General features: G+C 50.5%; 2 protein-coding genes and 1 non-coding gene across 7 annotated transcripts; 2 read left to right on the top strand and 1 right to left on the bottom strand.

The window, feature by feature from the left end:
• The first annotated feature begins 7,004 nt into the window (after positions 1 to 7,004).
• TRNAR-CCU (transfer RNA arginine (anticodon CCU)) lies at positions 7,005 to 7,077 on the top strand. The gene has a single exon. It is a non-coding gene; the product is annotated as a tRNA-Arg (tRNA).
• A 7,522-nt stretch (positions 7,078 to 14,599) lies between these two features.
• KANK3 (KN motif and ankyrin repeat domains 3) lies at positions 14,600 to 26,047 on the top strand. Of its 5 annotated transcripts, XM_061422371.1 has the most exons (12): positions 14,600 to 14,669; positions 17,956 to 18,096; positions 18,420 to 18,486; positions 19,281 to 20,558; positions 20,637 to 20,736; positions 20,943 to 21,134; positions 21,232 to 21,316; positions 21,783 to 21,999; positions 24,355 to 24,497; positions 24,626 to 24,826; positions 24,901 to 24,999; positions 25,794 to 26,047. In XM_061422371.1, the coding sequence occupies exons 3-12, from the start codon at positions 18,453 to 18,455 to the stop codon at positions 25,869 to 25,871; spliced, it is 2,427 nt and encodes an 808-aa protein (XP_061278355.1). In that variant the 5' UTR covers positions 14,600 to 14,669; positions 17,956 to 18,096; positions 18,420 to 18,452; the 3' UTR covers positions 25,872 to 26,047. The 5 variants fall into 5 exon arrangements, with proteins under 5 accessions (XP_061278355.1, XP_061278354.1, XP_061278352.1 ...); XM_061422370.1 differs by having other exon boundaries at positions 18,420 to 20,558; XM_061422369.1 differs by lacking the exon at positions 14,600 to 14,669 and adding an exon at positions 15,198 to 15,675 and having other exon boundaries at positions 18,420 to 20,558.
• A 169-nt stretch (positions 26,048 to 26,216) lies between these two features.
• RPS28 (ribosomal protein S28) lies at positions 26,217 to 27,382 on the bottom strand. Its single transcript, XM_061422374.1, has 4 exons — positions 27,277 to 27,382; positions 27,135 to 27,182; positions 26,490 to 26,623; positions 26,217 to 26,293 (listed from the first exon to the last, which is right to left on the bottom strand). Exons 1-3 carry the CDS (start codon positions 27,313 to 27,315, stop codon positions 26,501 to 26,503), a joined length of 210 nt encoding a protein of 69 aa, XP_061278358.1. The 5' UTR covers positions 27,316 to 27,382; the 3' UTR covers positions 26,217 to 26,293; positions 26,490 to 26,500.
• Positions 27,383 to 27,415: the final 33 nt, after the last annotated feature.

Here is a 27,415-nt window from a genome sequence, read left to right as displayed (position 1 = left end):
ACATCATAAATCAGTTATATTTCAATACAATTAATTATTAAAAATGAATAAAACTGGGACTTCTCCGGTGGTGCAGCAGATGGGAATCTGCCTGCAGTGCAGGGGACACGGGTTTGATCCCTGGCCCTGGAAGATCCCACATGGCGCTGAGCCACGAAGCCTGCTGGCCGCAACTACTGAGCCCATGTGCTACAGCTGCTGAAGTCGGAGTGCCTGGAGCCCGTGCTCCGAAACTAGCCACTGCAATGAGAAGCCTGAGCTCTGTGATGGAGAGAGAAACTAGAGAAAGCCCAGGCAAAAGAAAGGAAGACCCAGTACAGCCGAAATAAATAAATAGTTATAAATGACTAAAACAAATTTTGTCCTCTTTAATTTACTTTTTAGAGTGGCTACTAGAAAAATTTAAATTAAACTTGTGATTCGTATTTGTGGCTCACCTTATATTTTTATTACACAGCATTGGTCTAGATCTAGACCTAGATCCAGCTGCCAATGTTTACAAAATACAGAAGACAGGGGAACATCTTAAAGGACACCAAAGGGGTGGGGTCAGCCCAATCCAAACTGTGAGAGATATTAGCGGACAAATCTTTTTTTCTTTTTAAGCAAAAAACTAAAAACAACAAAAAGATGGTGAGACAATTTTTAGTTTCAGTCAAGGTACACTTCAACAGTCTGTAAACCAAGAACTTCTAGATGTTCAAGCTGGATTTAAAAAAGGTAGATGAACCACAGATCAAATTGTCAACATCCATTGGATCAGAGAAAAAGCAAGAGAGTTCCAGAAAAACATCTACTTCTGCTTTATTGACTACGCTAAAGCCATTGACTATGTGAATTACAATGAACTGGAACATTCTTAAAGAGATGGGAATACCAGACCACCTTACCTGCCTCCTGAGAAATCTGCATTCAGGTCAAAAAGCAACAGTTAGAAGTGGACATGAACTGTTTATAATAGCCAGGACGTGGAAGCAACCTAGATGTCCATCAGCGGATGAAGGGATAAGAAAGCTGTGATACATGTACACAATGGAATATTTCTCAGCCATTAAAAAGAATACATATGAATCAGTTCTAATGAGGTGGATGAAACTGGAGCCTATTATACAGAGTGAAGTAAGCCAGAAAGAAAAACACCAATACAGTATACTAACGCATATATATGGAATTTAGAAAGATGGTAACGGTAACCCTGTATGCGAGACAGCAAAAGAGACACAGATGTATAGAACAGTCTGTTGGACTCTGTGGGAGAGGGAGAGGGTGGGATGATTTGGGAGAATGTCATTGAAACATGTATATTATCATATGTGAAACGAATCGCCAGTCCAGGTTCAATGCATGATACAGGATGCTTGGGGCTGGTGCACTGGGATGACCCAGAGGGATGGTGGGGAAGTAGTTGGGAGGGGGGTTCAGGATGGGGAACATGTATATACCCATGGCGGATTCATGTTGATGTATGGCAAAACCACTACCATATTGTAAAGTAAAAAAAGAAAAAAAAGAAGTGGACATGGAACAATGAACTGCCTCCAAACTGGGAAAGGGGTGCGTCAAGGAATTTTTAGTTTAAAAGAGATTTAATGGCAATTTTAAAAAATACTTATTTATTTGGCTGCACCAAGTCTTAGTTGAGGTATACAGGAGCTTTTGCTGTGGCATGTGGGATCTAGTTCCCTGAATAGAGATCAAACCCTTACCCCCTGCACTAGGAGCACAGAGTCTTAACCACTGAACCACCAGGAAAGTCCCCAAAAGAGATTTAAAAACATTTCAACCAAAGGTAACGTATGGATATTTGAGAAACTTGATTCAAACTATCTCTAAAATAATAAAACAAAGGATAACAACAAATCATAAAATTTATGGACATTAAATTACTGGACATTGGATGATGTAGAAATTTAAAAGTGTGATAATGTTATACGGGTATTTTTATTTTTTAATTAAATCTAATTTAAAAAATTTATTTGTATGCACTGGGTCTTAGTCGTGGCATGTGTGATCTAGCTCCCTGACCAGGGATGAAACCCAGTATTGGGAGCACAGAGTCTTAGCCACGGGACCACCAGGGAAGTCCCAACATATGGGTAGTATTTTGTTTAAAGAAATGTCCTAAAAAAGTGATTTGTGTCTCCTAGAATGCATACTCAAATATCTACTGATAATGAAATGGCCGGGATTTGCTTCAAAATAATCCAACTGGGAGGAAGTGGGAACCCAGGTGGGAGATGAAACAAAATAGACTTGATAACTGGTGTTCAGATTATACAATCTTTTTTTTTCATTTTGGGAAAATATGTTGTCGTTCTTCAGTCGCCCAGTCGTGTCCGACTCTTTGGGACCCCATGGACTGCAGCATGCCAGACTTCCCTGTCCTTCACCATCTCCCGGAGTTTGCCCAAGTTCATGTTTATTGTATCAGTGATGCCATCCAGCCATCTCATCCTCTGATGCCCTCTTCTTCTGCCCCTGATCTTTCCCAGCATCAGGGGCTTTTCCAATGAGTTGTCTGTTCGAGTCAGATGACCAAAATACTGGAGCTTCAGCTTTGGCATCAGTTCTTCCAGTGAATATTCAGGGTTGATTTCCCTAAAGATTGACTGGTTTGATCTCCTTGATGTCCAAAGGACTTTCAGGAGTCTTCTCCAGCACCACAGTTCAAAGATATCAATTCTTTGTTGTTCTGCCTTCTTTATGTTCCAGTTCTCACAACTATTCGTGACCACTGGGAAGACCAGCAGGAAAAGATACACCATGCAAAATTTACCATCTTTACCCCTTTTAGGTGTACAGTTGAGTAGCATCTCCCTACTTCTTGGTTCACAACGCTCCAAGTTAAAAGGTGAAAATAAAATTTTTGAATACGTAAAAGATTCAAGTAAAAATATGTTGGTGGATTCAATATTGGTGGGCTGGTGCACCAAGTTTTATTTCTCTCTTTAGCTTCTTAATTTTCTATGATAAACAGGCTAATTAAAAATTTTTGTAACAGTTAGAAAAAGCTAGATATGACTTTTTGTTTCTTTTTTTCTGAAGAAAAATTGCTTCCCAAGTAATACCTGGACCAGCCTCGCACCCTGGGATTTGGCTAGGGAGAAGCGCCCCTGGTGGCGAATCAGAGAGCAGCCCCCGGGAGGAAAGGACAGTGTTCCCGGCTGCTGAGTCCCCCCTGTCCTGTGCGAGACTCTTGAAGTCAGAGGTCCCCGGGGGTGTCCTCGAGGTTTTGTCCTGGAAGATAAGCGATTCAAAGGAGGAGTCAAAGGGAGCTGTGGACGTGATGAGCGGCAACTTTCCTCTTCCTCCCCGCCCCCCACTTCCTCTTCTCGTTAGACCATCTCATTTACTTAACAGCAATTCATCTATTCGTCAATGAATTGAGCACCTACTGTGTGCCTGGCCCCGTTCCAAACACTGGGGACAAATGTGTTTTGCCCTAATGGAGCTGGCACAGTGTCTGTGAGAAAGACACAGTAAACAGAGAAAATGTATAGCATGTTACATGGTGATAAGTATTAAGAAGAAAAATAAATTGAAGAAAGGAGATATGGAATGAGGGGAGGATGGAAATCTTATTTATTTATTTTAAAAAGCTTTGCCATGCCACGTGGCAGGTGGGATCCTAGTTCCCCAACCAGGGATCAAACAGGATTGCTGTTGTCATTCAGTTGCTCAGTCGTGTCCGATTTTTTGCGACCCCATGGACTGCAGCGTGCATAGGACAGGCTTCTGTGTCCTTCACTATCTCCCAGAGTTTGCTCAAACTCAAGTCCATTGAGTTGGTGATGCCATCCAACCATCTCATCCTCTGTCGTCCCCTTCTCCTCCTTCCTTCAATCTTTCCCAGCATTAGAGTCTTTTCCAGTCAGTCGGCTCTTCGCATCAGGTGGCCAAAATATTAAAGCTTCAGCTTCAGCATCAGTCCTTCTAATGAATATTCAGGGTTGATTTCCTTTAGGATTGACTTGTTTGATCTCATTGCAGTAGAAGAGACTCTCAAGAGTCTTCTCCAGCACCACAGTTCTTAAGCATCAATTCTGCGGTGCTCAAACTACTGAACAGCCAAAGAAGTCCCCTGGCTATTTGAAATAGAGTAGTCTGGACCTGGCTGCAGCCATGAAATTAAAAGGTGCTTGCTTCTTGGAAGAAAAGCTATGACAAACCTAGACAGCATATTAAAAAGCAGAAACATTACTTTTCTGACAAAAGTGCATATAGTCAAAGCTATAGTTTTCCCAGTGGTCTTATATGGATGTGAGATTTGGACCATAAAGAAGGCTGAGCACCAAAAAACTGATGTGACTGAGCCACAACAACAAGTCTGGACCCGAATCATGGAGAAGAGGCTGTGTGAGTAGTGAGGCAAAGGAGGTGAAGAAGTAAGTCAGGCAGATATCTGGGGGAAGGACATTCTAGGAAGAAGGAATAGCCAGTGCAAAACGCCTGAGGTTTCTGATGTGTTTGAGGAACACTATTCATGCATTGGAGGAGGAAATGGCAACCCACTCCAGTGTTCTTGCCTGGAGAATCCCATAGACAGAGGAGCCTGGTGGGCTGCTGTCTATGGGGTCGCACAGAGTCGGACACAACTGAAGTGACTTAGCAGCAGCAGCAGCAGCAAGAAGTTCCTGCAGGGCGAAACAGGGGTGGGCGGGCAGGGGAGAGAGACAGACTGAGAAAAGAATAATACCCAAACATAGCAACAGATTACCATTTTAGGAATCTGGTTAAGGAACACATACACACAGGTGAGTATATATGTTACCAAAAGAGTGTGTGTGGGGTCTGACTGCTCGCTGCCCAAAAGCCAATTACCAGGCCAGGCTGGTGGAAAGGAAAGTTTGCTTTATTTCAGATGCTAGCAGCTGGGGGTAGGGGACACGCAGATGTCTGTCCAAAGGCCCACTCCCCCAATACCAGCAACTGGTGGGGCAAGGGCTTTTATAGACAGAAGGAGGAGGCCACATGCAGAAACAGAACAGTCATTCCTGACAGTCATCTTCAAATTGATCATCGGTGGTCTGACCTGTGTCATCTTGGTTGTTTTGGGTACAGTTAATCTTCAGTTCCAGGGTCTGTTTGTGCCCATCTCTTTGAGGCCAGTTATCAAGCTTGTGGCAGCTTATGGCATGAGTACAGTCTGGTCATCATGTAGCTAACTTCTCCACCTGGGGTTTTAGCATCTGTAAGACAGCTCAGTGGGTGTGGCTCAGAAGATTATCTACAGCCCTTGTGAAAGAACTAAAGGTCCTTGACTCTGTTTCACATTATTATTATTTTACCTCCTTTGACTGTTTTCTTTTGTTTCTGCATTTCACTGATTAAACTTATTCTTTGACTAAAGTTTTCCACAGACTAAAAAGGCAGGCAGAGGACATGAGGTGGTGGGGCTGGGGGGGCAAGGACCATAGAGTCGTCCTGCTCTGTTTCATATAGACAGGTATAGACATAGATACACATGTTTTTCTGAACCTTTTGCAAACCAGCCATAGACATGACTCCTCCTTATTCCTAAATACTTCAATTTATATTTCCCGAGAAAAACGACCTTCTCTTACAGAGGGTTTCTCTACCTTCTTGACCCTGATGGCAGATAATTCTTTGCTGTGGAGGGCTGTCCTGTGCACTGTAAGATTTTTAACATCCCCAGCTTCCACCCACTAGATGTCAGTAGCGCACATGTCCCTACATCCCTGGTTGAGACAGCCAAAAATGCCTTCACAAGTTAGTTAATCTCCCCTGGATGACAGAAGAGTGCCCCATCTCCGCCCTCTCCCCTAGTTGAGAACCATTGCTTCTATAACTGAGCATCGAAGAATTGATGCTTTTGAACTGTGGTGTTGGAGAAGACTCTTGAGAGTCTGCTGGACTGCAAGGAGATCCAACCAGTCCATCCTAAAGGAGACCAATCCTGGGTGTTCATTGGAAGGACTGATGCTGAAGCTGAAACTCCAATACTTTGGCCACCTCATGCGAAGGGTTGACTCATTGGAAAGACCCTGATGCTGGGAGGGATTGGGGGCAGGAGGAGAAGGGGACGACAGAGGATGAGATGGCTGGACGGCATCACTGACTCAATGGACGTGAGTCTCAGTGAACTCCCGGAGTTGGTGATGGACAGGGAGACCTGGCGTGCTGCGATTCACGGGGTCGCAAAGAGTCGGACACAACTGAGGGACTGAACTGACTGAGTATCCCACTGTGTTTATGTACCACATATTCTTGATCCATTTCTCTGTCAATGGACGTTTAGATTGTTTCCATGTCTTGGCTATTATAAATAGCCCTGCAATGAACATTGACGTGAATGCATCTTTACGAAATGTGGTTTTGTTTGGATATATATGCCCAGGAGTGGGATTGCTGGATAATATGGCAACTCTAGTTTTTTGAGGAACCTCCATACTGTTTTCCATAGTGGCTGTACCAGTTTACATTCCCAGCAACAGTATGGAAGAGTTCTCTTTTCTTTACCCCCTGTCCAACATTTGTTATTTGTAGACTTCTTGACATTGACATTTTTGAAGGTCATAGGCCAGTTGTTTTGTAGAATGTTCTTGTCTGAGACATTGCATTTGTCTGATTTTCCTTGTGATTAGATTCAGGTTAAGCATCTTTGGAAGAAATACCACAGAAGTGATAGTGTGTCCCTTTCTATGCAGTGTATCAAGATTCGATTTGTCCCTTTGCTACATTACTGGTCATTTAAACTATGATCCCTTGATTAAGACATTGTCTGTCTGTTTCTCCTCTGTGAAATGACAATCTTTTCCGTTGTCATAAATATGTATTCTATGGGCAGATACAGAGAAGCTACGCAAGTACCTTGTTTCTCATGAAACTAACTCACCAGTTTCAGCATCCATTGATGATTCTTGCCTGAATCAATTGTCCTGATTGGTTGCTTTTAATAATTGTTCTACATAAACACTGAATACACTCAAAAGGCTGCTTTTAACCTATGTGTGAAATGGAAAGAGTAGCGATGAAATGGGACTTCCCTGGAAGTCCAGTGATTAAGACTCTGCACTCCTGATGCAGAGGGCCCAGGTTTGATCCCTGGTCAGGGAACTAGATCCCACAACTGCATCCCATCAGGCTGCAACTAAGGCCTGATGCAGCCAAAGAAATAAACACAAAAAGGAAAAACAAACGAACAAAAAGCCCCCAAAGGGTTGAAATGCACATCCATGTAACTTTCAATCAGGATCAGAAACGGATTCATCAGGATATGAGTGCCTGCTCAGTAGCTTCAGTCATGTCCAATTCTTTGTGACCCTATGGACCATAGCCCACCAGGCTCTTCTGTCCATGGGATTTCCCAAGCAAGAATACTGGAGTGGGTTGCCATGCCCTCCTCCAAGGGATCTTCCCAACCCAGGGATTGAACTCGCATCTCCTGTGTCTTTTGCATTGCAGGCAGTTTCTTTACCACTGGACCACTTGGTAAACCCTGCATCAGGACATGTGAAACCCCAAAACATTCCCCCCTGGAGATAAATACAAATTATTCAAAGTTGCAAATATGCATTGGGAGATGAGGGCAGGAGGGCAAAAGACAGGCCTGGGATGGTAGGGTCTTTGATTCACTAGATGGGGAAATGGGGATGAATTCCAGAACTACTCAGGTGGTGAAACTTACAGGATGTGGACTGCTTAGATTTTGAACCCCGGGAAGAGGATGGAGGGCAATCCGGGGATACTGTCCTCTGCGACCCTCACCTGGGGCTGATGAGCCCTCAGGGCTGGGGATGTGAGTATTGAGGGACAGACTGAGCCTCTCTGGGGCAGCCAGGCATTCCAGACCTGGGCGGGAACTGCTCTGGCATTTCCGAGGCCCTTGACCTGGCAAAGGGGCTGAAGGTGGCTTCCAAGAGGCTCATGTGTGTGCCGGAGTGGCCAGGAGCCTGGGTCTCCTCGTCTCTGGTTCCAGCTTCAGCCTGTGGCAGAGAAACATCACATGTTCTACCTTGAATGGTGTCAGGAATCTGAAGGGTGGGGGAGTTTTTTGAGAAATCTAAGGGAAATTCCCTGGCAGTCCAGTAGTTAGGACTCAGTGGTTTCACTGCTAGGGGGGCCCAGGTTTGATTCCTGGTGGGGAAGCTAAGATCCTACAAACCTGCTGTGCAATCAAAAAACAAAAAACTAATTGCATCTTTATCCCTCACCCACCCAATCAAAGTGCTTTCTTGCTGTTACATATCTCCATGCTGGCTGGCAAGGCTAGGATGCTTATCCAGCCCCTATCGGAAATCCTTGGTCCACGTGATGTTCAAGCTCACCTTCTGTTCCTTTCATTCAGCGAACAAGTATTTATAGAGCCCCTCTGTGTGCCAAGCATTGTTTGAGGCTCTAGGGACCAGGCAATGTGGAAGACAGACAAAAAATTTCCTGCTCACGTGGGGTTGACATTCCAGTGAGGAACAGACACGGTATAAGAATGTTATAAGTGCTAGGGGAAAAAAATTAATGCAGGCTAAGGAGGTGTGTTGAGTGGAGAATTCAGGGAAGGCAGCCAAGGGAGCCTCACAGGGACATTTGAGCAAAGATCAGAAGGTGTGAGGCAGAAGCTGTGTGGACATCTATGGGAAGAGCATTCCCATAGATGGAGCAGCAGGTGCAAATGCCCTGAGGCAGAACTGTGCCTAGTGGAGCAGAAGGAGCAAGGGAGAGAGTGAGAGAGAGGAGAGAAGAAGTCAGCAGGTGGCAGGAGGGACTTCCCTGGCTGTCCATGATTGGGACTCCATGCTGCCAACACAAGGGGCATGGGTTTGACCCTTGGTCAGGGAACTAGAATCCTACATGCCATGCAGTGTGGACAAAAGATGAATAATAATAATAAATAAAAATAAAATTTTAAAAAGGGGTGACAGGAGCAGATCATGAAGGGCATGATCTAAGGGCATGATCTTGTGGACTACTCTAAGGATTTTAGTTTATTCATTTTTGGATGCTCTGGGTCTTCACGGCTTTCTCCCGTTGTAGTGAGTGGAGGCTACTTTCTAGTTGCCGTGTGCTGGCTTCTCTTGCTCCAGAGCACAGGTTCTAGGTATGCAGGCTGCAATAATTGCACCCCAGGGCTCAGTAGTTGTGGCACAGGGGCTTAGTTGCTCCGTGCCATGTGGGATTTTCCTGGACCAGGGATTGACCAGTCCCCTGCATTGGCAGGTAGATTCTTAACAACTGGACCACCAGGGAAGTTGATTTTAGTTCTTATATTAAGTGAGATGGGAGCCATGAGAGGAAGGATAATGACTTTGCCCCTCAACTGGTCCCTCTTTCACCTTTCAACCTGGTTATAGTTCCACCCAGCCTGAAGTCCTGTCTTTATCACCTCTCGAGTCTCACCTCCATCTGCCTCCCCTTCCACTGCCAGCTCCATCTCTTTTTCACCTCCCCACCTTTATCTCATTTGGTGTTTCTAAAAAAGGTTGTTGTTGTTCAGTTGCTCAGTTGTGTCTCACTCTTTGTGACACCATGAACTGCAGCACGCCAGGATTCCCTGTCTTTCACCATCTCCCAGAGTTTGCTCAAACTCATGTCCATCGAGTCAGTGGTGCTCTCCAACCATCTCATCCTCTGTCACCCTCTTATCCTCCTGCCTTCAGTCTTTGCCAGCATCAGGGTCTTTTCCAATGAGTCCGCTCTTTTCATCAGGTGACCAAAGTACTGGAGCTTCAGCTTCAGCATCAGTCCTTCCAATGAATGTTCAGGGTTGATTTCCTTTAGGATTGATTGGTTTGTTCTCCTTTCTGTCTAAGAAAAGGCAGGACACAACAAAGGAACACAAATACACAATCCCAATAGCACCCTAACATGTTAAAAGCAGCTAGTTAGGAAAATATAAGAAACAGACTCATAGACATAGAAACAAACTTATGGAGGGAGTTTTCTGGAGGTCCAGTGCTTAAGACTCAGTGCTTTTACTGCTGTGCCCCAGATTCAATCCTGGGTTGGGGAAATGAGATTCCACAAGCCATATGGTGCAGCCAAAAAAAAAGGGGGGGAGAGAAACAAATTTATGGTTACCAAAGGGAAATAGGGGTGAATGAATTAGGAGTTTGAGTTTAAAAGACATACACCACACACACACACTACATACAAAATAGATAAATAAGAAGGACTTACTATATAATACATGGAACTATACTGAATGTCTTGTAATAACCTGTAATGGAAAAGAATCACTTTTCTGTACATCTTAAACTAATGCATCCATGCTCAGTCACTCAGTCATGTCCAACTCTTTGCAACCCAAGGACTGTAGCCTGCAAGGCTCCTCTGTCCATGGGGTTTTCCAGGCAAGAATACTGGATTGGGTGGCCATTTTTAAACCAACTTCAAAAAAAAAAAAAAAAAAAAAGACTGTCACTTTCAGAGGTTTATGGGGAATTAATTCACTATTTAGAAAAGTAGTCTCTAAAGGGAAAAAATCAAGCACTTTTACATGAAAAGTGTAACCAAATGGAATTTAAGAGGAAGCATCTGCAAGGGAAGAAGTTTAGCTAATAAAGGAGGACAAAATGCGAAGAAGAACACATCACTACTTTGCAACCTCCGACAAGTTCGTCATCAATGGCTGCTAACCTCATGCAAGGAGAGACAAGGAGAGTGAGCCTGATCTGAAGGAACCAACAACACTCACCATCGGGTCAAAGGCATTAAACCCTAGTCTAATCCTGGTTCTGGAAACAACTGCCAATTTGCATGAAAGATGAAGGGCAGAGGACCATGCCGGCGTGCACCATGAGGATGGGATCAACACCACCCGGACCGTGGGAAACAGCCTGAATTGTGCAACTGATTCATTTGTAATGGAGAAAAGGGATGGAGGGGGAACCCATGAATTAAAAGAGACTTAAAAGACATATCATTTTCTTTTTTTTTTTGCATGGGCAAGACTAAACCACAGTATCTAGAGATTCAAACTTGCATGATAAACTACTCAGAAATACCAGGCAGTGATTATTACACAAGTCACAACAGTGGTTGCTTTTCAGAGTGAGGAAGCACCGTGATTGAGACACAGCCTGTCGGAAGGGCGTCTGGGGTTGCTGGTGATTTGCTCTTTGTGGACCTGGGTGGGGGTTAGAATGATGTCTATCTTCCAGCTGAGTTTCCCAGATTCAGCACTATCAACATTCAGGTCAGATAACAGTTAGTTGTGTGGGACTGTCATGTGCATCACGAGATGTTTAGCAGCATCCCTGCTCCACCCAGTAGAGGTCAAGAACAGCCCTCCCCCACTCCATCCTGACAGTCAGCAAGGGCTCCAGTTATTGCTGAATGTTCCCCAGGGGGCATAATCACTCCTGGTTGAGAACTGTCGCTCAGGAGTGTCTTAAGTTATGCATCTATTTTGTGTGCTTTCTTGGATCTGACTCTGTGTGTGCATGCACTTTATTTACTTTTTAATTTTTATATTGGAGTGACTGCAGCCATGAAATTAAAAGACGCTTACTCCTTGGAAGGAAAGTTATGACCAACCTAGACAGCATATTCAAAAGCAGAGTCATTACTTTGCCAACAAAGGTCCATCTAGTCAAGGCTATGGTTTTTCCTGTGGTCATGTATGGATGTGAGAGTTGGACTGTGAAGAAGGCTGAATGCTGAAGAATTGATGCTTTTGAACTGTGGTGTTGGAGAAGACTTTTGAGAGTCCCTTGGACTGCAAGGAGATCCAACCAGTCCATCCTGAAGGAGATCAGCCCTGGGATTTCTTTGGAAGGAATGATGCTAAAGCTGAAACTCCAGTACTTTGGCCACCTCATGCGAAGAGTTGACTCATTGGAAAAGACTCTGATGCTGGGAAGGACTGGGGGCAGGAGGAGAAGGGGACGCCAGAGGATGAGATGGCTGGATGGCATCACCGACTCGATGGAAGTGATTCTGAGTGAACTCCGGGAGTTGGTGATGGACAGGACAGGGAGGCCTGGCATGCTGCGATTCATGGGGTCGCAAAGAGTCGGACAGGACTGAGCGACTGAACTGAACTGAACTGAACTGATAGTCGATTTAGGGCTTCCCTGGTGGCTCAGATGGTAAAGACTTCGTCTGCATCTGCAATGCAGGAGACTCAGGTTCAATCCCTGGGTCGGGAAGATCCCTTGGAGAATGGAGTGGTTACCCACTCCAGTATTCTTGCCAGGAGGACTCCATGGACAGAGGAGCCTGGCAGGTTACAAAGAGTCAGACACCATTGAGTGACTTCCAGAGAGAGCGTGCTACAGTTGATTTATAATGTTTTGTTAGTTTCAGGTGTACAGCAGAATGATTCAGTTATACATGTATCTATTCTTTTTCAGATTCTTTTCCCATACAGGTCATTAAAGAATACTGAGTAGAGTTCCCTGTGCTATATAGTAAGTCCTTGTTTATCTATTACTGTAGCCCACCAGGCTCCTCTGTCCATGGAATTTTTCCAGGCAAGAATATTAGAGCAGGTTGCCATATCCTACTCCAGAGGCTCTTCCTGTCCCAGGAATTGAACCCGAGTCCCTTGCGTCTCCTGCATTGGCAGGTGGATTCTTTACCACTAGCGTCACCTGGGAAGCCCCATTTTATATATAGTAGTATGTGTATGTTAATCCTAAAATCCTAATCTATCCCTCCCCCCTTACCCCTCCCCCATAACCTTTCCCATTTGGTAGTCATAAATTTGTTTTTGAAGTCTGTCAGTATGTTTCTGTTTTGTAATATCTATCTATCTATTCCAGTATAGTTTTTATGGGGGAAACAACAGTATTCTATGGCTTATCTGGAAGAAGAAAAAAGACAATGGAAACAACCCAGGAATTTTGCAAAAAGTGGAGTATTAGATGTTAAAATATATTCTAAAGATACTGTGGTTAAAACAGAGTGGCACTGGGACAAACGGATGAATCTCTGAAATAAAGTAACCTACCTCCAGTGGGCCCCATTTTAGCAGATTAAGTCTGAGCTGCTTCAGACATACCCTTCTGCCTATCCCTCCAGCTCGCCTCCCACCAACATCACGACTTAGTCAAATTTCACCATATCACCTGTTGCATGTGCAATTTCTACTATCTGGAGCACCTTTCCTAAGTGTCATCCTTGCAGGCTGCCTACCCAGACACTCTAGGTCAATGATGTGCCCCCCTTTCTGTTCCCATAGATTCCAGCTCCCACCCCTCTCACCCCTTTAGCATAAACCATAACTTGAAAGTCTATCTCCTCCTCTCAGGTTTGAGGCCCAGGATGGCAAGGACTATGTTCCCCTCAAGGACTTGCACAGTGCCTGGAACACTGTATGTGCTCAATAAATGCTAAATTAATTGAGAAAAAGATCTGGAGGGTCACTTTAGATCATACTACATTCCAACTGGGTTACAGAGTTCAATGTAATGTCAAATCATTCTCTGAACAAACATTTAAAAACTTTTTTTTGAAGTGTAGTTGATTTACAATTTTGTGTTAATTTCTGCTCTACAGCAAAATGACTCAGTTATACATATATATATATATACATATATATATATATGTATTCTTTTTCATAGTCTTTTCCATTATGGATGATCACAGGGTATTGAATATAGCACGGGCTTCCCAGGTGGCTCTAGAGGTAAAGACCCTGCCTGCTAATGCAGGAGACACGGGTTCAATCCTTGAGTCGGGAAGATCCCCTGGAAGAGGACATGGCAACCCACTCCACTATTCTTGCCTGGAGAATCCCATGGACAGAGAAACCTGGAGGGCTATAGTCCATGGAGTCGCAAAAGAGTCGGACACTCAGTCAGACTGAAGTGACTTAGCATATTGAATATAGCTCCTTGTGCTATACAATAGGATGTTGTTGTTTATCTTATTCTCTATATAATAGTTTTTCCTATTTCTCCCAACCCCTCCTTAGCAACCAACATCTGTTCTCTATGTCTGTGAGTCTTCAATAAACATTTATTAAGTGCCTACTGTGTGCTCGGGGCACTGGATAAAGCAGTGACCAAAATCAATCAATTCCCTGTCCTTACTGGGAGACAGATGGCAAATAAGTATACAAATAAATTATATATATATATATATATATTTTTTTTTTTTTCCAGATAGTGAAAGTAGCTATCAGGTTCGTAACTGGAGAAGGTCCACGTTAGGTCTTTAGAGGACAGAAACACATAAGTTGAGCCCTCAAAGATAGGAGAAGGTGGCCAAGTGAACAGGTGCAGGGAAGAACACTTCAGGAAGATGGAAGAGCATGCACGAAGACCCTGAGGTCGAAAAGATCCAGGGTCCGGATCCCTCACCCAGACACTGGGAAAGGAGCATCAGTCTTTCCAGCTTCCACCTAAGGGATCTTCCATATATACAAGTCCCACGGGGTAACTTTCCTACTTAGAGTCTTCCCATGGCTCCCTGTGCCTGGTGGATGAGATCCAAGCCCTTTCGCCCTGAGCCGGTCAGCACTCAGCTCCCCACCTTGGACAGAAAGCCCTCAAAGACCGTCACTCCAGGCCCCGCCCCTATCCCCGCCCCCAAACCCTGGGCGCGGGCCAGTGCGGCCCACCCCGCCTCACCATTGGACAGTTCGGAGAGCAAAGGGCCCTGGTTGGCTGACGTGGTTGTCAGTTAGGGTCCAGGCCTTGATAACCCGTCCCCGAACTTCGAGGGGGCGGGCTCGGGTGCGGGCGCGGCTGGGGCTGCGGCTTCAGGTAAAGCACCAGCTTTCTGGGCACCGATGGGGAATCTGGGGGGCGGGGATCAGGGGTACGCACCGGGACGGGGCGCTGCGCTTCCAGCCCCTCTGCTGGCTCAGCGCGTAGCGATGGGGAGGGCACAGTGTTCTCTGCCTGGGACCCCCCCCATTCCCACACTGGGAGCCCCAGGTGGGGAGCGAGCAGAGTTGGGGCCCTGTGGATTCGTGAGGTCTCATTTCTCCCGCCCTTCAGGAGCGAAGTGTGCTGGGGGAGGGGTCGTTCGCCCCCTGTGCTTCCACGACTTCGGGATCCTTTCCCGGAGTCGCTCCGGGACAGCTGGGGGACCCGAGTCCATCCCCTCCCTCTGGACCTGAGTGTGTGTGTGTAGGGTGATTCGGAAACCGCGTTGGGAGGAGGGACGGATGGCCCCCGGGGCCGGCAGACAATGGGCAGCGGATGGAACCGCCCGGCAGCGTTTCCTGCAGGAAACTGCTCTGTCTCTGTGAGGCTGTCCTAAGGGGACATGGGGGTGACGGGGTGCTGACCTCAGTACCTCTCCCCTGGCACCATCATCAGCCTCCACCCTACTTCAGGGGTCTGAAAGTCCCTCCCCACATTAGAGGGGGTGCCTCCACCCAGAGCCTCAATCTGGGAAGACGCCCCCCTCCCCAAGACCGGGATCTGAACTGCCTTCCGTATTCCCCTACCCCTCAGGTTTTGCGATCACAGCTCTGAGTCCCAAAATAATCCCTGGGGCGGGAGTGGGGGCGTGTGGCGTCGACTCTGACGGCCTAATGAAGGGTCTCAGGCAGAGGATGTGGATCTAGCCGTGACAGCTCCTCGGGCAGGGAGCGGAGGACAAGAGAGAGCGGTTGCACGCCCCCCGCCCCCGCTCTGGCGAGGGTACAACCCCTGGAGTCACCAGACTTTGGCCCTGCTCTTCCCATCAGGGACACACGCAGGAGACAGGCAGGAGTGCAGGCTGGGAGGGCCGACCCCCTCTAGCTCTTTGCCCCTCATGGTGAGTGGAGGGCTGTTTATAGAAAGCTATCAAGTGGAGTGGGCAATGCAGTGGGTGTGTGTGTTAAGTGGCTTCAGTCGTGTCCGACTCTTTGCCACCCTATGGACTGTAGCCTGCCAGGCTCCTCTAGCAATGGGATTCTCCAGGCAAGAATGAAATACTGGCCAAGCTGCTGGGTTCAAAAACCTGCTTCTGCCCATGTACAACCTTGGCTGGGTCACTTCATCTCTGAGTCTCAGTTTCTCCATCTGCACAATGGGGAAGGGGGGAAAAGAATAATGCTAAGAAAATCTACTTCAAAGGGCCTAGGAGTTTTTTTGTTGTTGTTGTTGTTTTTTTACTAAGTTAATACCCATAAATTGCTTAGAATCGAGGCTACCCCCATAGCAAATGCAAACGTTTTTATTATATTGCTATTTACTCTTCCTGGGGCTGCTGCTGTTGCTTAGTCATTTCAGTCGTGTCCGACTCTGTGCGAGCCCATGGACTGTAACCTGGCAGGCTCCTCTGTCCATGGGTATTCTCCAGGCAAGAATACTGGAAAGGGTTGCCATGCCCTTCTCCAGGGGATATTCCCGACCCAGGGATTGAACCCAAGTCTTCCTCATTGCAGGTAGATTCTTTACCATCTAGCCACCAGAAAAGCATCTTTTTGGGGGCATCCACCCATTTTTCAGGCCAACTTCTGGGTCTGGCTGCTCCAGCTTGTTTGGGTCTTGGGAATGGCCCAGAGCTGTTTTTTTGTTTGTTTGAATTCCCAGGGTCTTGGATTTGGGTGTGGCCAGGTCCCTGAAGCAAGGGGCTGATCCCACTAAGGCAGTTGGCCAGCTGTGTGTGAGGCCAGCCCAGACCCCTAAGCCCCAGTCCAGGTTTTCTCCATGACCCAGCTCTTCCCAGAGAGCTTCCTGAAAACAAGTCCTGAGAGGCACTGACTGTCCTCTGTGCTGCCCCACTGGCCGGCCCCTTATAGCCAGTGTGAGGGACAGGAAACAGCTGCTTCAGGACGGCAAGTTCCCCGCCACTCCCTCCTCCCTTGGGGAGTGGGGGTGGGGGGGATGTCAGGGACCCAGGCTGGACAGAGGTGGCGAGTGGGCCCATATACCCAGCCGTGGAGCAAAATGAGTCAGGTGGGCCAACAGGTGGTTGGTGGGTGTTAGGTATGCAGGTGGTCATCAGGAGTGCAAGAGACCTGAAGAGGTGATGGGGAAATTTGCCAGGTGGTTAGTGCAGATGGCAGTAGGTCAGGAAGCGTACAGATTGGGGCTGGTGGGCACCTGCTGGTGGAGGGCTGGGCAGACAAGAGTTCCCCAGAAGATGAGTGGAACCCAGTCTGAGGACATTTCCTATAGGTAATCGACTTAATTGCTTTATGCCTTAGCTTCCCCATCTGGAAAAGGGGGAACCATCCTTCCTTGCAGGTTTATACTGGGGGAGGTACATTAAATGAGAGCAGGCACAGAGTAGGCACTCGATACAAGCTGCTTGCAGTTCTCTGAGGGTTTTTCATGTGGGCTCTTCAAAGCCCCATCTTTCCTGCTCTGTGCTTTCTGAAACAAAGCACAGTAACTTTGATTGTGGTGGACTCAATAACAAAGTTCTGGAAAAATCCCTGTTAAATATCACATTATTAGATGTGACCCAATCTTCAGTTTCCTTTTTAGATTTATTTATTTTTATTTGTTTGTTTTTGGCTGCACTGCGTCTTTGTTGTTGCGGCTTTCTCTAGTTGCGGCAAACCCAGGCTACTCTTCATTGCATTGCAGCAGTGCACGGGCTTCCCATTGTGGTCGCTTCTCTTACTGTGGAGCGTGGGCTGTAGGCATGTGGGCTTCAGTAGTTGTGGCAGACGGGGCTTAGTTGCTCCACTGCTTGTGCGATCTTTCTGTACCAGGGATTGAACTCATGTCCCCTGCATTGGCAGGTGGATTTTTAACCACTGGATCACCAGGGAAGCCCCTCCCTCAGTTTCTTAGAGCCTCCATCACATCACCTGAAGAGTCTCTCTCCCTTTAGCCCCAAACATAGCCACAGCTCTCACAATCTGGGTGCTTGTGGTTCCACTACAATTTCTCACGAACTAAGGGCAGAGCCCTGTGGCACTCCAGTAGAGACATCACAAGGAGACTTTGCATCCTTGGTGCCTCTGTTGGAGAACTCTTCATCATTCCTAAAGGATCTCACAAGTGACACTGATATAAATTTGGATGTACAATTATATTTTGTTTGCACTCTAAGGAAAAAAAAATGTAAGAATTCTGTTTTCTGTTTGTTTCTTTTCAGTATGCAGAATCTGACCAGATGAGTTTTTAATGAGCCCGCAAAAGGCTTCCAACTCTCGCCTTCCTCCTCTGAATGATCACACTCCACCCCTTTGAGCGTCAGTTTCTAATTTCCCTCAGGGACTGACAGAAATCTCCGCAGGTCTGGAAAGCACCGCCCCCTGCCCCGCCCCCAGCTGCTCTGGTTCTCTTATCACCATCCCTTCTTCTTTTGATGCCCTTCCCGCCCAGCAGGCTGAGGAGGCCTGGCACAGGAGGGCCCCCACAGTCATTCATTCCAAACTTTCAAGGCCACTTGAGGGAGGAGGGAGGAGAGGACCTGTGTGTGTGTAGTGGGGGTGTTGGGGGGTGGAGAGGAGCGCTGGGTCTGTTTACTCATGCAGAGTCCAGACAGACCCCAGAGGCACAGCCAGAGGGGTAGGGTCCAGCCCTACCCACCCTCACCCCTCTGGGGGCCTTTTTCAGGGTGTGAAAAAGGTGGCTGCTATTCCGGGAAACATGGCCAAGTTTGCCCTGAATCAGAACCTGCCGGGTAAGTGTGCAAAATGGTGTTTGTGTGTGTACAGATCCACACCCGGCGCCCAGGTGCCCACACAGCCCTGCAGTTCCCTCCTCTGCAGAGTGGTCAGAGGGCCCTTTATAAAGGTGTATAATGTCCTGGCCCTGCTTAAAATCTGCCTCTGGTGCCCTATTACAGGTGGAATAAAACTCCAGCTCCTCACAGTGGCCCAGAAGGTTCCTCACAGTCTGGCCCAAGTCCCCCTCTTCTAGTCTTCTCCCTCCTCCCTTCTTTCACTCTGTTCTGCACATTCTCACCTCCATCCCGCTTTTACTCAGGTCCACCCTGCTCATTCCACCCCAGAGCCTTTGCACGCGCTGTTTTCTTTTAGGAACCTCCCGTCCCAGCTGCTTTCTCCCTCTCATTCAGGGCTCAACTTCTAAGTTCCCTCCGCAGAAATCTGCTGGGACAGCCAGAGCCAAAGCCTGTCAGTTGCTCTCTGTTTCATCTTGAAATTTTTATTATTGCCCTAAGGACCTTTTTTGAACGTTTGTGTTTATCTGTCTCCTACAAGTGGGCAAGGATGCTTGTCTTGTTCATTGCTATGTCCTCAGCGTTTGGTACACAGTAGGTGCTCAACACGTGAATGCACAACTTTTGGGGTGCAGATAGGTGTATAAACTTCGGTGTGCAACCGCAGGTGTGCAGGGTTTGGAGCAGGTGGCGTCGTGAAAGCATGTCGTGGGGCGGTGGGGAGGCGCTCCTTTTGTTAGTCTCTCTGCGTCTCCCCGGCCTGACGTTCCTCCACGCCCCTGTCATGTTCGCAGACCTGGGCGGCCCTCGCCTGTGCCCCAGCGCGACTGGGGGCGCCCGCAGCCCGAGCTCGCCCTATTCGGTGGAGACCCCCTACGGCTTCCACCTGGACTTGGACTTCCTCAAGTATGTGGAGGAGCTGGAGCGCGGCCCCGCTGCCCGCCGCTCTGCGGGGCCCCTGCCCGCGCGCCGTCCCCGCGCGCCCCGGGCCGGCCTCGCAGGTGCGCGCAGCCCAGGCGCCTGGACCTCCAGCGAGTCCCTGGCTAGTGACGATGGCGCAGCGCCGGGCGCACTCTCCCCGGGTGCGCCGTCCACGCTGATGCTGCCGCCGCTGTCCCCGCGCGCACCCGTGCGCAACCCGCGCGTCGAGCGCACGCTCCTGGAGACCAGCCGGCGGTTGGAGCTAGCGCAGGCGCAAGAGGGTGCGCCCAGCCCGGCCCGCGCTGCCCCGCGCAGCCCGCGCGGGTCTGGCCACAGCAGCCCTGCCCCCAATCCGGCCCTGGCCTCGCCGGGCCCAGCGCAGCTGCAGCTGGTGCGCGAACAGATGGCCGCGGCCCTGCGGCGCCTGCGCGAGCTCGAGGAACAAGCGCGCGCGCTGCCCGAGCTGCAGGAGCAGGTGCGCGCGCTGCGCGCCGAGAAGGCTCGGTTGCTGGCTGCGCGCCGGCAGCCGGACTCCGACGGGGAGGCCGAGGGGCGCCCGGACAAGCTTGCTCAGCTGCGGCGGCTAACCGAGCGCCTGGCCACCTCTGAGCGCGGCGTTCGCGCCAGGGCCAGCCCCGGGGCTGACGGCCCGGACGGGTCAGCTTCTAGCCACAGCGAGGGTGCGCCGCCGGGTCTCGACCGGGCGCCCCAGACACGGGAGGCAGGCACCCAGATCGTGCCGGAGACCCAAAAGGCGGGAGTCCAGGCGGTGCCGGAGACCCAGGAGGCCGGCGTGGGGGCAGCTCCTGAGACTCTCGAGGCGGAGGCGTGGGTGACGGAAGCTCTGCTGGGGCTGCCCGCGGCCGCCGAGCGCGAGCTGGAACTACTTCGCGCCAGCCTGGAGCATCAGCGCGGGGTGAGCGAGCTCCTGCGGGGCCGGCTGTGCGAGCTGGAGGAAGCCCGCGAGGCTGCTGAGGAGGCCAAGGCCGAGGCCGAGGCGTCCCGGCCCCAGCCGTGCGTGGCTACCACCCAGACCTCGTGGGATTATGTGGAGAAGACCACGCAGACCGATGCTCCAGAGGAGGCCCCAGCCCCGATGCCGGAGAACCCCCCCGGATCCACGGATGGGGACAGGGCCGTGGCACCCGCGGGTGAGTCCCCGTCTCTCGCTGAGCCCTGGCTTGCTGGCCGCTGAATTCGAACTCAGTGTCTCATCTGATCTCCGCCAGGCACCCTCAAATCCATCATGAAGAGGAAAGACGGTAAACCTGGTGGCCAAACCAGCCCCGGACCAAAGAGCCTGCAGTTTGTTGGGGTCCTCAATGGAGAGTGAGCACTTTTCCCCTCCCCATGGCAGCATCTGCTGGGACATAGACTGGAGTTTTGAATCCCAGCTCTGCCCCTTGCTCGCAGCGTGGTCTAGGCAGGCCTCAGTGTCCACATCTGTAAAATGGGGACAGCCACTTTCCACCTCGCAGGACACCAGACTGAGCCCACGGGGGAGGCTCAGCATATACCTCCCACCCTGCCCCCAGGTACGAGAGCTCGTCCAGCGAGGGCGACAGCGAGGATGGTGCTGCCGAGCCCCCGAGGAGCAGTTCCTCGGGCTCAGGCGACGACAGCGGCGCGGCATCCGACTCCGAGACCCCTGGCGCTCCCAGCGGCAAGGAGGACCGGGACGCTGAGCCGGAGGCAGAGCAGGAACCTCAGCCGGGTGCGCAGGGGAGGTGAGCCGCGCGGGGGACACGGAATGGGGACGGCTGCTCTTTCCCCCGCCTTCCCACTCTCCATCCCGACCTCTCCTGGAGCCTCTCCGTCTCCTAGGTGCGAACTGAGCCCGCGTTTGAGGGAGGCGTGTGCAGCCCTGCAGCGGCAGCTGAGCCGGCCCCGCGGGGTCCCCCGCGACAGTGTGAGTGCATAGAGAGCCCGTCACAGGAGTCTGATGCCCGCCTAGGGAAGAGCATCGCCTTCTTTAGAGTTAAGGGGGCCCCAAGTTCCGTCACCTCGCGCCAGGGCCCTCCATGGATACCAAGGTCTCCAAAGGGATCTCCGCCCCAGAACAGGGCTGATTTTTATCTGATTTCCCCAGAAGGGTCCACCCCGGCCCCAACCCCATCCCGGACTCCCCAAAGACAAGCGCTCACAGTCTTCCTCCACTCCTGGTTCTCTCGGAGGCTCTCCTCGGGAAGGAGAGCATCCTTGCCCTCTGGGGCCGCGTACCCACACTGACACTACTCCCTCCTCCAAAGGGGTGCGGCCCACGAGTCCACACCCCTCTTCAAATACGGAGGGACCAACCCCCCCTGCCTGGGTTCCCAGACCCGCCCCCACACCTGCCCTGGGCCCTCGCTGATGTCTCTCTCCTGTCCTGGCAGGGCGCGGCGCGCCTGGTGGCCCAGGAGTGGTTTCGGGTGTCGAGCCAGCGGCGCTCTCAAGCGGAGACCGTGGCCGGGGTCCTGGGCGCGGTGGCGCGCCTGGGGCGAGAGCTGCTGGAACACGTGGTGAACCTGGCGGATGGCAACGGAAACACAGCCCTGCACTACAGCGTGTCCCATGGGAACCTGGCCATCGCGAGCTTGCTGCTGGATACGGGTCAGCATTGAGGAGGGGTGGGGAGGGCACTAGAGAATAGGGACCCACGGAAGGGGGAATCTGGGTAGTGCTGGTCTGGCACTGCCATCCTACACCTGCCAAGGATGCAGAGGAGGACTGGCATTCTCACCTAAACTCTCACCTCCCATCATCTCAGGTCACTGTCTCCTGTTGTCCGACTCCCACAATCCTTGGGGCTCGTGGGACCAGTAGCCATTGCTCCCACCCAGTTTCACTGCACTGTCTCCTTGCTCCCCCTCTGGCCTGTTATTAACTTCTCCTTTATGTACTCTCTCAAAATCCTCCTGCTGCCCTTCCCTCACTTCATCCTGCTTGCTTATCAGACTTCATTGAGGCACACAGTAGACCCTCTGGTGTTTGTTGAATGAATGAGCTTTCATGAATGGGAGCTCTGGGTGGGTGCGTGTAGGGAATGGAGAGAAGGATCAGTTTTACTTGATAAGTATCAAACATAATTTCCAACAGAGGTAAGGGCCATGACAAGATAAAATCAGGGAAGGGAATCAAGAAACAGGGTAATCCTTTAGTTTAGGATCCTTCCTTAGCAAGGCCTCAGAAGGGAAAAGCAGGCGGGGGAAGATAGATGGGGTGCCTGGCGAGCTGCAGACACCCCACTGTGGTTACTTTGAGCCCCTTCTGCACCTAACATCCTCCACCAGGGTCACAGAGGCTTGTGAGAGGAATGGACACCTAGACAATAGGCCACACAACTGGGGGATGCCCTTAGTCCTGACTTAACTATCCCACCTTTTTAAAAAATTTACTTGGTTGTGCCAGGTCTTGTCTCATGCAGGATCTTTGTTGTGGAATGCGAAATCTTAGTTGTAGCATGTGGGATCTAGCTCCCTGAACAGGGATGGAACCTCGGGCCCCCTGCATTGGCAGCACAGTCTTAACCACTGTACCACCAGGGAAGCGCTGTGACTTAAAACTGTTTACTTCTCAGCCCACTGTCTCAGATCTCCTCTGACTAGGACATCTACTCCAATACCCTGATCCCCTGCTTTCCCCAAACCTCTCCCACCATTCATCTCCCCAAACTGCACCTAGTCTTGAGCTTTCAGAATGGTGGGGGTACCCAAGCATTGAACACCCTGGGGAATGAGATCCAGAGGTAGGTGCTATGATGTGTGGGAGGGGGCCAAGATGGCAACAGAGCTGACCCTAGAGGAAATGGAGCTGACATTTGTGTTCATCTGTAAAGGACAGGCAGCAACAACCAAGCTGTTTCCCAGGGCTGCTGTAAAAAGTACCACAAAGTGCCACAATTTGTTTAGAACAAATTGTGTTGCAGTTCAGGACGCCATTAAGTTCACAGGACTGGTTCATTATTAGGGGTCAGAGTGAAACTATTCCATGCCTTTCTCCCAAGTTTCTACTGATGGCAGCTCATCTCTGCCTTCAGCATCACATGGCGATCTGTTTCTTCTGAGGATACTAGTCATATGGAATTGTTCAGTTGCTCAGTCGTATCTGATTCTTTGTGACCCCATGGACAGCAGCATGCCAGGCTCTTTTGCCCTGGAGGTTTGCTCAAATTCATGTGATGGGGCCAAATTTCTTTTGATCTGTTCTGGCTGCTGTGTGGAAACTGGAATGGAGTTGGGACACCAGGGGGGCCCAGCTGACAGTTCTCTGGGGAAACAACAATGGTGGCTTTGTGGACAGTAGTCCTTTTATTGATGCTTTCCAACTGTGGTGTTGAAGACTCAAAGAGTCCCTTGGACTGCAAGGAGATCAAACCAGTCAATCCTATAGGAAATCACCTTGACTATTCATTGGAAGGACTGATGCTGAAGCTCCAGTATTCTGGCCACCTGATGCGAAGAGCCAGCTCATTGGAAAAGACCCTGATGCTGGGAAACATTGAAGGTGGAAGAGGGCAACAGAGGATGAGATGGTTGGATGGCATCACCAATTTAATGGACATGAACTTGAGCAAACTCCAGAAAACAGTGAAGAACAGGGAGGCATGGTGTGCTGCAGTCCATGGGGTTGCAGTCAGACACGACTGAGTGACTGAACAATTAGTGGGAGGTATTGCTCTAGGTACTGGGGGATACGATGGTTTGGACAGAACCAAGTCTCCAAACCTGTTTGTAATAGGGAGGTGAGGAAACCTTTCAGTGAGATGGAAACAGAACTCTAAAGGTGAGAAGGGCCACATGGCTCCTGGAGAGGGAAGAGCCTTGTAAGGCAGAGGAACAAGTAAAATCATGCATGACCCTCAGTGACCAAGCTGGCTAAACAGATGGTGAACTTGATGCTTGGAGGGAAGTGAGTGGACAAATTTAGGTGTCGGCTTCTTGAACTGATGCCTCTTCGCTTTCCTAGGGGTCTGCAAGATTGACCACCAGAATCGAGCTGGCTACTCTGCCCTCATGTTGGCGGCACTTACTTCTGTGGGGCGAGAGGAGGACATGGCTGTGGTCCAGAGACTCTTTGAAATGGGCAACGTTAACGCCAAGGCCAGCCAGGTGCATAGATGCCTCCTCCCTGGTTGAGTCCAGGTGGCACTTTCACTTCCGGAGCCAAGTCTCTGAGACCCCCCTCCCTTTCCTGCAGAGCCCACACCAGCCCTGTCCCCTTCTTTCCCTCTCCCCAGACAGGACAGACAGCCCTCATGCTGGCCATCAGCCACGGCCGCCAGGACATGGTAGCTGCCCTGCTGGAATGCGGGGCAGACGTGAACGTGCAAGATGCAGACGGGGCCACGGCACTGATGTGCGCCAGCGAGTATGGGCGCCTGGACACTGTGCGGTTGCTGCTGGCCCAGCCAGGCTGTGACCCTGCCCTCCTGGACAACGTGAGCCACCATGGGGCTGGTGTGGGGTAGTGGTGCCTTGATTCAGGGACCTGACTATCTCCACGATCCCTCAGGAGGGCACCAGCGCCCTGGCCATTGCCTTGGAGGCTGAGCAGGACGAGGTGGCCGCTCTGCTGCATGCCCACCTGAGCTCAGGCCAGCCTGGCTCCCAGGTGAGTGCGACCCCATCCTGCAGAAATGGAGTTTACCAGCTGCACAGCTCAAGGATACCAAGTGTGCTCCCAGAAAAGGGGCTTTTCTTTGTGCACCCACAGAGGGAGCACTGGGTGGCAGGAACCTGGGTCTGATGTTCAATCTTCAGAACACCCCAAGGGTTAGACACACTTTCACATGTAAAGTGAAGGTCATGAGCCTGAGGCCTCCAGGGGGGCTTGCCCTAAGGTCAGACAAGAGCTGTTAGACCTAGCTCAGACCATCATGTCTGTGGACTCCCATTACAGGCCCAGAGCAAAGGAATAAAAGCATCCTTTGGAGTTAGTCCTCTTGCCTGGAGATCCCATAGATAAAAAAGCCTGGCAGGCACAATCAATGGGGTTGCAGGGAGCTGGAGATGACTGAGCAAGCGAGTCACTAACACTTTCGCTTTAGAGTTAGGGAGCAGGGCAAGAGGATTCAGTCTGTCCCCAAAAGGGAGGTGCTTATAAGCAAAAGTGCCAGCATTTTCCTAATTAAACTTGCCCTACCAGTCTCCCCTTCCTGCACTCTCCTGTACATGTGTGGGAAAAGAACCACAGAGGTCAAGTGCCTCTTCCAGGTCAGATGAGACAGAGGCTGGATTCAAATCCTGGCAGCCTGGCTCTACTGTGCAAGGTGGGGTTCCACTTAGGGTCGGTGAAAACAAGTGACCTCCAGTAGCTTAAGCATCTCTGAGTGTTAAGGGGGGCTGAAACCCAGTGTCCTGTCTGCCGGAGACTGACAGGAACCTCCCCCCCACCTCTCTCACCAGCTGTCCCCTGATTCATCCACGGCCACGCCTGGTGAAGGAGGCTGCAGTGACAGTGGAGAGGACCCCCTGCCCCAGTGACTGGCCTAACACATCTGGGTCGGGGAGGCGGAGTCAGGTCTTGATCTCTGGGCAGAGGTCTGTGGTCAGAGGCTCAGCTTGAACCACACAGGGTGAGGAGGCAGCTGAGGGAGTGACACAGCCCCTAGTCTACCCATTCCTCCAGGCTTCTTACCTAATAAAACCTTCCTAACTCATCTTGTCCTGTTTTGGAGGTGTACATAGACACATGGTTCTCCCGCCTCACAAAGAAAATGCCTTGTTGGCGAACACTCCCCATTTTCAGAGTACACTGGGTCAGTGACCACCTGGGGGCCCCACAGAAGGATTTTGGAAATCTAATGACAACCCAGACAAAACCTCAGGTTTACATACGATACAAACACTTTATTAACAGCAGATCATCCTGGTGGGCCAAGGCGACAACCCAGACATCCAGCACCCTGTAAACAAACCAAAGCGTTGAAATGCTGACAAGGTGCCCCCACCCCAAACAGGGAAACTCCCTCCCCCATCTTGCTAACTTCAGCAGACCCCGACCAACAGCCCTTGATCCTTGAGCCCTGACGAAATCTCCCCGCCCCCAGGCAAGGGTCTAACAAGGAGCTGCTCAATTTCCCACTCCACTTGTGCACTCACCAGTCCCAAGTTCAGCGCAGCCTCCGAGCCTCTCGCTCTGACTCCAACAGGGTGAGCACGTCGCCCTCGCGCACGGGGCCTTTCACGTTTCGGATGATGGAGCGGCTCGTGTCGTCCATGAATTCTACGCGCACCTACGGGGCCCACAGGAAGGACGGGAAGAAGTCAGAGTCGGTTGAGAATAGGATCCGTGGGATAAGTGGCTGATGTTGATCCAGAGAACGTTTCTGCTTAGAGACACTTAAAAGGGGCTGAGGCTGGGAAGGCAGGACTGGGATAGGAGACAAGCCGGAGAGGGGCCAAGGCGTGGAGAACAAAGCTCCCGAGCGCCAGAAGATGCCACCAGGGGAGACAACTGGGGTTTGTCGTGAGAGCATGGAGCCACTGTGGTCGTTGGCACAGGCTGAACCAGGACAACGAACTATGTCAGAACACGGGGAATGAGATCGCCAGAGCCCAGATCCAGTGGGCAGGGCCTTGCCTAAGTTCCGACCCTCAACCTTCTGTAAGCTCCGGGAAATAGGGAACGTATCGGTTCCCAGATACCAGGGAACAAAACCCGGGGCACAGAAATTATCCTCGAGATTCAAACTTTAGAAGCCCCACCCCGCAAACATCCCCTCGCTCCCCGCCTCCCCCGCTCACCTGCGTGCACTGTCCCTGAGAACCGGTCCTGCCCAACACCTTGGTGACCTTGGGGGAAGAAACTGGAATCAGATCTAGCCCACCCGGTTCCCTTACTCCCTCCTCCCTCATCTGGGCCCTCAAAACGGGGCCTCCGCCTCACCCTGGCAAGCTTGATGGGCTGCACACGGCTCGTGTCCATGATGGCGGCGCGGCGGCGGTCGGGCGGAGAGGAGTCACGTGTTTCGGAGAGAGTATTTATACGACTCCCTAGCTCCGCCCATTCCCGCTCTCGCGATACC

Source organism: Bos javanicus, chromosome 7 (assembly GCF_032452875.1).
Source record: "Bos javanicus breed banteng chromosome 7, ARS-OSU_banteng_1.0, whole genome shotgun sequence".
Lineage (NCBI taxonomy): Eukaryota > Metazoa > Chordata > Mammalia > Artiodactyla > Bovidae > Bos > Bos javanicus.
Note: the sequence above shows the minus strand (reverse complement) of the source record. Positions and strands in the feature narration are given on the sequence as shown.

What these genes read in the sequence shown, in the direction of transcription:
- RPS28 (XM_061422374.1), bottom strand. Translation starts at nt 27,315, where the DNA reads ATGGACACGAGCCGTGTGCAGCCCATCAAGCTTGCCAGG. An exon ending in AGCCCATCAAGCTTGCCAGG is followed by an intron (nt 27,183 to 27,276) that starts GTGAGGCGGAGG and finishes TCTTCCCCCAAG; the next exon opens with GTCACCAAGGTGTTGGGCAG. An exon ending in CTCAGGGACAGTGCACGCAG is followed by an intron (nt 26,624 to 27,134) that starts GTGAGCGGGGGA and finishes TGGGCCCCGTAG; the next exon opens with GTGCGCGTAGAATTCATGGA.
- KANK3 (XM_061422370.1), top strand. Translation starts at nt 19,100, where the DNA reads ATGCACAACTTTTGGGGTGCAGATAGGTGTATAAACTTCGGTGTGCAA. An exon ending in CAGGGCCGTGGCACCCGCGG is followed by an intron (nt 20,559 to 20,636) that starts GTGAGTCCCCGT and finishes GATCTCCGCCAG; the next exon opens with GCACCCTCAAATCCATCATG. An exon ending in ACCCTGCCCTCCTGGACAAC is followed by an intron (nt 24,827 to 24,900) that starts GTGAGCCACCAT and finishes ACGATCCCTCAG; the next exon opens with GAGGGCACCAGCGCCCTGGC.